Source organism: Pseudomyrmex gracilis, unplaced genomic scaffold, assembly GCF_002006095.1.
Source record: "Pseudomyrmex gracilis isolate BER0280 unplaced genomic scaffold, ASM200609v1 scaffold_203, whole genome shotgun sequence".
Classification (NCBI taxonomy): domain Eukaryota; kingdom Metazoa; phylum Arthropoda; class Insecta; order Hymenoptera; family Formicidae; genus Pseudomyrmex; species Pseudomyrmex gracilis.
In genome coordinates this window covers 147,668-158,012 of record NW_018020787.1, presented here as the reverse complement: position 1 = coordinate 158,012, position 10,345 = coordinate 147,668, and the positions used below count along the sequence as shown (strand labels likewise).

The following is a 10,345-nucleotide window of genomic DNA, read 5'->3' as shown; positions in this document are numbered from 1 at the left end:
GAGCAACAAAATCAGAGTAAAAAAGTTGCTTTTTTTAAAACAAAAAGAAACACGCGCGGTAATTACCTCCGCAATCGACAACAGACGCTTAAGTACATCCGGCACTGTTTTGTTTTAGCATCTATTTACAATATATCTGCAATTAGCGCACAATTTTATATATATATAGATACACATATATGTCCTATCAACCACTCCCTATATTACGCACACTTAGGCTGCGTTCACTGCCGGTACTGATAGATATCAGCACTGAGATATCGCCCAGCGTGCAATACAAAGAGACAGAGGTGTATCTTCCGCATCTTCTTCCCCTCTTCCCGTTTTTTTTTTTGTATATTACATATTTACAATGAAGTGTCTAAATTGTTACGAGAAATTAAACTGTTCCTCGATTGTGTGTCGTCAATATTTTTTTTTGTTTTGTTTTGTTTTTATGCAATCCTTGTCTTGTACGTGTTATGCACCATAAAGAAGCTACATTGCTCTCCGTCGTTATAAATATCGGCGAATTGTCACACACGACAGCGACCGCAAACGGAACGAGACGAAGATAAACAAATCGTGATATATAACTTTTTTTCTTCCCTTTCCCCTCTCCATTTCTCCGATAATTTAAATAAGTTCTAATGTGTATAAACACCTTTGTCATTAATCCATAACTCAGTTGATATCGCAAGCGTAATTCTACTGAACTAAAGAGTTGAACTAATAAAATTTAGTCTAACTCTCCAGTTTGGAGTTAATTCTACTATATTGATATTCCGCTAGGATTGTGTTTCGTCGTTAGACGTGCAGAAGAGTGTGATAAAAAGTCACAATAGATATTTCGCGCAATTTGTGTAACAGACGCTAATGCTCTAACACATGGCTGGACTATCTGAGTTGAAAATTAGTAAAAACCACCTTAACTATTACTCTCATGCTTCGTTGCGACGTAAATTGAATCTGTTTTTTTCTAAAATAAACGCAGTTTTCTCGCTTGGTCAGTTCCGTGTTTGGAAATAATTAGTTACGCAGCGCGGTGTGGGTTCCCTCTATTTCTCCCCGCCGGGGAGATCCATTAACCCTCATTGTTCACATTTCTCCTGCACTTCTCGATTAAACAATAGTTTTATGCGTGCGGAAACTGGACTGCGCATAAGCACAGGTCATTCTGTGCACGCATGCGTTAATATACGCGCAACACGAAAGGAGAAACGTGAGAAGCGGGAATCGATGTGAAGTGAGAAATGGAAAAACTCGGCAGTATTTTTTGTTTGTAACTATGTCATTACTTATAACTCATCATGAATATTGCACACGCAAACGTATCTCTCGATTATAATATTGCCACTTAAACGCCTCTAATGTAACAAATACGGTTCGTTGAATCATTTTGCTATTTATACAAAATTGTACTTATGCGCAGTTTGTACGATATCAGTAACGACCACACCATTGGTGAGTCATCTACATTGGTCAGGAACAGGACGACGGAAAGATTATATTTAACAAAAATCAGACAGATAAAATTATCTCTGGAGAAGTAAATATTGACCTAAACGTGAAATCTAGCACTCTGTCAACTTTCTCTCCCGTGTAGTGTATAAAAAATGCACACATATTGCGAGCTGTATGTCCATACACGTTCTTATATCGATTCGAGCTATGTACATTTCAATTAATTAAAATATATCCGTTTACATAAAAAAAAAAAAAAACTGTATACGGAGTTATATACAGCTTAAATCCAGAAGTAGATATTGCATGGCACGAAAAAATAGTTGAGATTACTTTGTCGCATAGATTGTAGTAGTAAAACAACAATCGTTAAATGTCACTCTCTCCCTCTCTCTCTCTTTCACAGTCACTCTTGCGTACACGAACTTACTTAACGTTTTATCACAATGCATTTACGCTCTATTATGCATTAATATATTTTACCGGGAACTTCTTTAACAGTCTCGTTTTTTTTTTTAATATACTTGTTAAAGATCAAGATCAAAGTAATCTTTAGACTGTTCTTTGGTCACTTCAAAGTGTGTATTTTGGTAAATCCGCTCACTTGCAATGCACAATTTTATCACAAAAGAGCTAGAACCATGTTGCATACCTTGCGCAAAAAAAGAAACTTTAACAGGCAAGACCATTTTTTTGTTTTTTTTTTTTTGTTTTTTTAAGCGATGAGAAATCGAAGAAAAATAAAAGTATTCACTTTGTCGTAGAAAACAATGAATTTCGCGAAAAACGCGGAGGTCTACAGGCTTAATTTTTTGTCAATTGTATTGCAACGCACAATACTATCAAGCGCTTTTATATAAATCTATAAAATTCTACAAAGATCTTACACAAGTTCCATCTCTAGTAGTCACCTGCGTTGTTCATAAACCGAGAAAGTACTGTCCACAAAACCGGCTGCCATGTTTACACGATACGGATGAAAACTGAGACAACTCACGGGACTGAGGCGCGTACCCATAAAACCTTCATGGAATTTTATTGTGTTGAGATGCTGACCGGCTATGTTAAAAATGCTGATGCAGTGATTGGTGGTGCCGCTAAAAACCACAAAAAAAAGCGACTTAATTATATTTCAAGATAAAAAAAAAAAAAATTACAGGAGAGTAGAGAGATTATGCTCACCAGGCAAAAATGTCAGCTCTTTCGTGCACTGTTAATGCCACCATGCCCGGTGTTATTTGAATTGTGTTCACAGAAGAATTTTGTCTGAGGTCGAATATCTTTATGTCGCCTGAGGAAGATCCAGTAAACAATTGCGGCGTAGATTCCTCGGACTTCCTTAGAAATGTCCCCAATACCCAAGAACTATGTTCTCTCCAAATCATAACTCTCGCTTCTGCAGGAGGTAACCTTCGGTCCAACAATCGAACCGATCCGTCGCCACAGCCTAGTACCATTAGCGCACCTGTAATTAAAAAGATATATACATTTTAGATGAATATCGTGCGCTTATTTTATAATCATCTATATAGTAAACAACATATAATATAAAAATATAAAAAAATTCGCTCATATATATTGATTGATATACAAGAAATACAGACTGTCGCTTCTTCAATCTCAAACTAACCTGTTCCGTCGAGATCAATAGAAGTAGTACAACAATCAGCTCCAGTTGGTATATCTTGCTTCTTCAATTCGGTCTCCGCGTCCCAGAGTCTCACGATACGAACGTCGCCTGTTACCGCTAGAGTAAGCGATTTTTGTTCCCACTTGGTAACCACTCGTGTTGCCGCTGAACATATAAATTGTCGAATATTATTCATTACAGTAGTAAAATTAATCAGATTATTGCTCAAATAATATAGTAAGTTATATACATATTTGCAAGAAAAATACAAAACACATTACCTAAAATAACTCATATACTGACCTTTAGATATATTTTTCAATACGTACAAAGATCTTTAATAATTTGCGAGAGAAGAAAGAGAGTTTTCATTGTTATATATTATACTCTCTTACTGCCGGAACCGGCAAGTAGAAAATCAACTACGGCTCCTTTTTCTCTCGCCTAAAGCAAACTGAAGGCTTCCGTACCGCTAGAAGTTTTAGTTGCGGGCTGCACGTCTGCCAGTGCTTGCCAGGCTGTGAGCAAAACTGGATCGCGACCTATAATGTCGTTGTAATTCTTCCACACTCGCACGGAACCGTCGTCGGAGGCAGCCATCAGTAAGCTCAAGTCGTGAGAGTTGATAAATTCCAGCGCTGTAATGAGCGATTTTACTTTATTTCCGCGACTTGCGTAGTAAGTTAACTTCTGGCCATTCTGGTAGTCCCATACTCTGAAATTTTTGTGTTTTTAAATGAACGTTACTCTTATCGAACACTTTTCACAAAGAGAGAAAATTCAAATACCCGAAATAATCCTTCAACGCCACGGCCAAATGCGGCTCAAATGGATGAAACATCAGAATTTGAGGCGAGTAAGGACATCTTGCATGATATACTTGTGATTCCATCTTGTTTAAGGGCGCGCGTAATTGTTCCTCCTTCGCATCTTGCCTCTGCTTCACGTTGCGTATAAATCTGTGACAGTCGAAAGTGACATTTTATATAAAAACACCAAGACCTCAATTAGAACTTTTCTTAGATTCAAAAAATTCATGTTTCTCACCGCCATTCTCGCTCGAGATACGGTCTGCTTTCTACGTCGTTCATCTCATCTTCCGAATTAGCAGGTTGAGCAAATTGCGCACAACTCCATTCGACAAACTGAGAGACAGTCAATGGAGTTTTGGCTCCAGGCACTTCATCCGCTTCCTCAGATATCTGTACATAATGAAAATTACACATGTGAAACAAAAATATATTATCAGCGTAACATCGTACACTTTATATTGTCTAGATTTAGAGCATCTTTTATTTATGAGACCCTTAGAATAAGTATTAAAAAAAAGAAGACACTTACCGTGTTGGGAACGAGTTTCCTCGTACGACCATGCGGCAAAACTCTTGAGGAACGCAACAAATCTGTTCCGGAATTGACAGCAGGTGGTGGTGACTCTCCTTTACTGTTGCTAAATAAAATGAGAATAGTCGAAATATAATGCATATATAGAAGAGATACCAGTTTATATAAAATTATAACCAACCTTAAATAACCAGTTCGATTTGATGGAGACGGTGGGAGAGACAGTGACGAAGAGATTTTTGTCTCGATTACTTCTTTAGATGCTGAAGATATCTTCATCTGAAAATTGTAGCGTACGATCAAACTCGGCGTAACCAAATTTTGTTAAACTTTTTAGCGGCGTGTCGGATATCGATACCTTATTACGAATATGATTGGTAATTTTCTGTGACATAGCGCTCACTGCCGGATGAGGATCGTTGTCAAGATTGCATAGTCCATGCCACAATTTCATGTATACACTACCATAGGAAAGACTCGGTAAATTTCCCAGAGAATTGTGACCTGCGACGAATAAATTCGTAACATTTAACGTGTGTCGCTATTGCAAGAAAAACTTACTTTTATAAAGAAACAAAAGAGATACTTAATGTCGCTATCATACAAAGCTTGTGCAATAAGCATTTTAAACCTATCGGTGCAAACTGCACAGTTGCAAAAAAAAAAAGAAAAGAAAAGAATTAGTTACGTTACGAACATGCAATGAAACTTCCAATCATTATTACCAAGTGACTCGCAAGGTTTCCTCACGAACTCCCAATTATTACCTGGCCAAAGAATCAAATGCAAGTAACTGTTCGGTCCTCAGAAGTGCTTAGAAGATATTTAACTGATAATATTTGTAATTGACTTTGGAAATATTTCACTGGTTCTCTCGATGTTTCTCAAATCGATATCCTATTGGCTTACCTAAACTGCTAATGGATGACGAAGACGATACCCTTTTGATGCGATCTTGCGGTCCGAATCCGTCGGTCGTTTCCACGGTGTATGTATTGTTGGGAGACAACATCTTCAATCTGTCGCGCGAGTTGATGCGTCTCATGCCGCTAAATGGAGATAAAGTTTCTACAATGAGATCTTTCCGACTGTTTTCCTCGGCTATAGCTAGTGTCACGAAGGAATTTTCGAAATGCAGCACCATCCATTGAAGAGCTACTACTAATTCCTGCAATGGCAAAAAATGCACTGACGTGAGAATATGTATGCAGTTTTCCGATGCGTCTCTCAAGATCAATCTTAATCTTACTTTTCTAACTAACGGACACATGTCATAAGAAACGGTATTGATAAGCGTCATAGCAATAATCTGATCAATATTATTGGCATGTTCGCTTCTCGTTGTAACGCTGTTTATAAATGTGCCCAATGCGTACACGCTAGCTGCCCGGACCTGTACAGAGAACATCTGTGTCATTAAAACAGAAATGAGTAAAAGGTCTAGAGAAAGTGTAAACAATATTTTCACTCGAAGTGTAATAAGCCTTTTGGTCTTTAGTCATACTGCAGTACTTAGAAATATAAACAGCATAAATTTCCTTAATAAATGAAAAATTTAACTCAATAATCGACACGAATCTGATTATGTTTAATATAATAAATAAAAACCATATTAACAGAATAAGTGATAATTGATCTCATCACCTCTGGTACGGGATCCTTTAATAATGTAAATAGCTTTTCATGGGCAATATCTCGAACACCACACCATCTTGCCTTGTCGAAGTTATGCCAAAGCCGCGCCAGACACAAGCAAAGCCACTGTCGTAGCAAAGAGTTTGTGTCGCACAATTGCTCCAGGCATATAGAAACAAGATTGCCCTGATTTGCGGCTACTTGACCGGGGCGATAGTCATTTACAATACTGGCCAATACAAATGCAGCTAACGTTCTATGCTCGCTCTGAAATCGTAAAAATATATTTTTTTGTTTAAAAGAAAGTTTAGCGTTGTCGCGATTCGAGCGCAGAATTGCTGAAAAAAATTAGTTACCGGAATAGAGGTATCTTGAAGTACAGATAAGAAATATTTATGTCCGCCATCGCGCACAAGGTCTGCTTGGCAAGTCTACAATTGATACAATCATATAAAACTAGAAATAAATAACCATTATAAGATCTATATATATGCACACATATATATAATTTACAGCTCATAATATAATTGCAAAAAACTCACATTATCTACCGCTAAAATTTTTGCCCATATAAAAACAAGCAGTGGTCGAAGCTCTTTGGCGTTGCTTTGTAATAACTTTAAAACATATGGAAAGATACCGACACTAAGTGCCAGATTTACGGCCCACGAGCCCAAGTCGAGAAAGCGTCCTAACAATTCTAACGCTCTCAATCTGTGAACTTGACTCAGTAACACTTGAAGAACGATCGGAAGTTGTTCGGGTGGACTGCGTGCTCTCGATCCTATGTTGAGCCACACTTGGAAAGCCGTAAGCTGATCTTCGAAAAATGACGAATGCACGTATCGATCTTCATTTTCCAGAACAGTTGGCAATTGTGCCAAACACAAATCAAGAGCCATGTCCCAGGCTAGCCACATACGATGCTAGAGATAAAGTGCGCATATTTAATCGTTTTATCTCAAATTAAAAAACAATTGAATAGGCGAAAGATATTTCGAGGGCACTTATGCATTGTATTTGAAAAAATCATCTTTTTCAAATACAATGTATGTAAATAACGACATACTTGATCTACTGATTTACCTGATAAGTCGGCGGTAATTTTGGGGAAGAGATCGGCGTGCAATCGTAAGAACGGAGTATTCTCTCTGCTAGAAGGAAATTTCTAAAGAGACTGGCAACCAGTAGATCTTGTCTGAACAATCTTTGAAATAGATCTATATAAATAAGAAAGATAACAATACTTGGACTTTAGTTATTCGATTTTTGTCGCATAAAATTTGAATGACCAAAGTGAGGCTCACCTCTTGGTAGAGTATTCCACGCTATCGTATCAGTGATAGCGGTAAAAATCCAATTAAGCTCACCTAACATTGTTCTTCTATCGGTTAATTGTCCAGGAATTCTATAACAACAAGCACAAAATCACACTTATTTATCATTACTTTTATTATTATAAAACACAAAACTAAATATGTAAATATATGTCTGTATGTGTAATCTTACTTGTCAATAAGATCAAGTGATATATTGGGTACTAATTTAGCCGTAGGCTGCATGGCAAACCTATTAAAAAAAACCATATCATACGCTGAATGCATACAGATTTCTTTTTTTTTTTTTTTTTTTTATTTTTGTTTGCTTATATTTTTACCAGCGTATTGCAATTTTTATGGGTGTGGTAAGACACGATGTAAATATATCGGCAGGTAAATTTGGGTTCATAGGTAAAATCTGATTAGCGGCACATGCTGCCAATTGAATACAGTTCCTGTAATATGGAGCCGCGGGACATGCTACACCGGTAGCGCGACTTTGTTGCTTTTCCATCTGCAAAAAAGAGAATTTTGTTCAACAAATTTGCAAATTTGCACGTACTTGTTGTTTTAAAATACACACGCAAAAACTTGAGAGATTTTCTTTCGAGTGTTTTACATATAACTTTTACCTCATATTCCTTCTCGTGCTGATCAGCAAATTGCTGAAAAGATTCCACAATAATTCCAGCATTGGAACAATCATATACATAAATACTAGGAGCACCCATCCAAGTTTGCAAGTCATAAACTGACAATGGAATGTATTGTGTGTAAGTCTGTACAAAAACAAATTATCACAAGAGTTGTGTTATTAGATATACAACAAACATAACTAGTGATCTCTTCTACTGACCCTATTAAATACCCATATTTCTCCATTGGTAGTGGGTTTGGGCACACCATGACCATTGTAATGAAACAAAACTCTTTCTTCTTTAGCATTTCGTCTTAACGATGTGCACAATTTCTTAACTTCTTCTACAGTCGGATCTAAACTCTGCTTGTAGCGAGCTCTGGGTTGCCATCGTTCATATTGCTTTTGCAAATTTGAGCCTATAGTTTCCAGAGCTTTCTGAGGACTCACTGATAAAGGGTCTAGAAAGATGATTGATTTGAAAAATTAAATGTAGTGTCTGGCTATCACTGCAAATATCATGACAGATTGATACATGGTTTTTTACATCTATTTAAAAAAATGTTGCAACTTAACAATTCTTCTCTCCTTTGCCAGATCTCTGTTCTTATATTAAAACATAGTCCTATTCTTTCACAATAAGTTTCACAATTCTGATCTTTAGTTTCAACTTCAAATCTGTATCTTTTCTTATTAAAAATAATTGTCATAAACATTTCAAATATTTTTTATCACATAATTTTAATATATGTCTAATTTAAATGTTTGATAAAAAAAACACCCATCTGTCAAACATTTGTACCGACTTTAAAAAGTTAATAATACCGACCAATCATCAATATTGGCTCATATCCCAATATTATTTAGGATTGTTACATTGCTGACCAATATTATAATGCTATAATGTTGTAATAAAATATAAATTCAAAATATTATAATCGCTGGACATTGTCGTTATCACCAAATATACTTGTCAATACCGACAATGTATCTATTATTGACCTTGCAAGGACGGTACAAAATGTTGACACTTTATGCCGGAAAATTGCTCCGTTCGACACACATGTCTAACCTCAAATTTGTTACAGATCTGATGTTCCTTTCCGCGTACGTAATTACAACACATCACGCTTATTTGCGCTCGCAAAATGAAACAAAGATGACGTGAGTAAAACCTCAGAGAGAACAAAAGGAATGAAGAAACCGCGACTACAAAGAACAGATACAAATTACATAATAACGCGCAGGAGAGACAGATGTAAATAAACATGTAAGATGAGGTTTGTTATTACCTATCCAACATTCCAACCGTGCGCACGGTTGCGTCTTGACAATGTCCGGCGGATCGACACCGACGTTCAGGCACAGCACCAGAGCAACGCTCACAGTCTTCATCTAAACAAAACCAAAAAAAAAATAGAAAAAACACGTGCGCGGCCATATCGATTTATTTACACGCGGATTTTTCATATATAAAATCATGACAAGCGTGCTCGCTCCTCTGTCAAAGTTGTGTCTGTGCGTTTCAACATGGATTTTTTGTTGAAATTCTTTTTTTACATATACATGTATACATATATATAATTATATATATATATATATATTCAAGTTCCTCGATGTCTTTCAGACGTACCCGCTCTTTCATTCTCCAAGTTTGACTGATGCAATTCACGCTTTCGAACGTGGCATTGTGACGGGGTTTGCGAAACGCCAGTTGCATCTCCCAGTCATCTTCGTCGCCGGCTCGTCTGGGTAGGTTGCTCGACGAAGACAAGGACGAGGACGTCGTTGTTGTCGTCGTCGTTTCTGTCGATGTTAACGACGCCTCGCAACACGACTTCATCCTGGCGTAACTTACCGACATCGTGGCGTGAAAAAGAAGAAACGTTTCTGTCGCACTTTTACGTAGCGTGAGGTAACGCGCGCTTTATGCGCGTCAATAGACCTTCTTCACCGCGTCGATCGCAATACGAAAGCACCTCCACGGGGCGCGACTCGTCGGGTTTACCGCACGGATCACCATGTTAACATTTCAGTTCCGTGCGTGCGGAATGTCGCCACGAACTTGCGCGTTACACATGACGTGACAAATGGGAGGACGTAAAGGTACGGTCACATCTTCAAACGAACAACTTTGCTGAAATGACAGATCAATCAGTTTCAGACAACCGAGCGAATCCGTCCCGGATGTTGGCAACCCGAGAAAATCCCGTGAGACGTATATACTTGTAAGGAACGACCTAGTCTCCTGGGAATACATTCCAAAATCTTACCTTGGTATTTAAAAACTATAGCACACGTGACGTGAACGTGCGCTAACGTCACGTGACGTGACGT

At 37.6% G+C, this 10,345-nt stretch overlaps 1 protein-coding gene across 2 annotated transcripts; it reads right to left on the bottom strand.

The window, feature by feature from the left end:
• Positions 1 to 323: 323 nt before the first annotated feature.
• On the bottom strand, positions 324 to 10,068 carry LOC109858433 (regulatory-associated protein of mTOR). 2 transcript variants are annotated; one of them, XM_020435680.1, is made up of 23 exons: positions 9,642 to 10,068; positions 9,301 to 9,403; positions 8,228 to 8,469; positions 8,004 to 8,150; positions 7,710 to 7,885; positions 7,562 to 7,621; positions 7,360 to 7,460; positions 7,139 to 7,272; positions 6,595 to 6,978; positions 6,409 to 6,483; positions 6,062 to 6,319; positions 5,667 to 5,810; positions 5,327 to 5,585; positions 5,143 to 5,184; positions 4,776 to 4,921; positions 4,599 to 4,696; positions 4,415 to 4,523; positions 4,121 to 4,275; positions 3,862 to 4,032; positions 3,544 to 3,788; positions 3,074 to 3,238; positions 2,626 to 2,908; positions 324 to 2,540 (listed from the first exon to the last, which is right to left on the bottom strand). In XM_020435680.1, exons 1-23 carry the CDS (start codon positions 9,870 to 9,872, stop codon positions 2,351 to 2,353), a joined length of 3,918 nt encoding a protein of 1,305 aa, XP_020291269.1. In that variant the 5' UTR covers positions 9,873 to 10,068; the 3' UTR covers positions 324 to 2,350. The 2 variants fall into 2 exon arrangements, with proteins under 2 accessions (XP_020291269.1, XP_020291270.1); XM_020435681.1 differs by lacking the exon at positions 5,143 to 5,184 and having other exon boundaries at positions 9,642 to 10,067.
• Between the last annotated feature and the right edge of the window lie 277 nt (positions 10,069 to 10,345).

Coding starts and splice junctions, on each gene's coding strand:
- LOC109858433 (XM_020435680.1), bottom strand. CDS start 9,872: ATGTCGGTAAGTTACGCCAGGATGAAGTCGTGTTGCGAGGCGTCGTTA. Junction 9,404..9,641: donor CTTGGAGAATGAAAGAGCGG/GTACGTCTGAAA, acceptor GGTTTTGTTTAG/ATGAAGACTGTGAGCGTTGC. Junction 5,586..5,666: donor TGTGTCCGTTAGTTAGAAAA/GTAAGATTAAGA, acceptor TTGCCATTGCAG/GAATTAGTAGTAGCTCTTCA.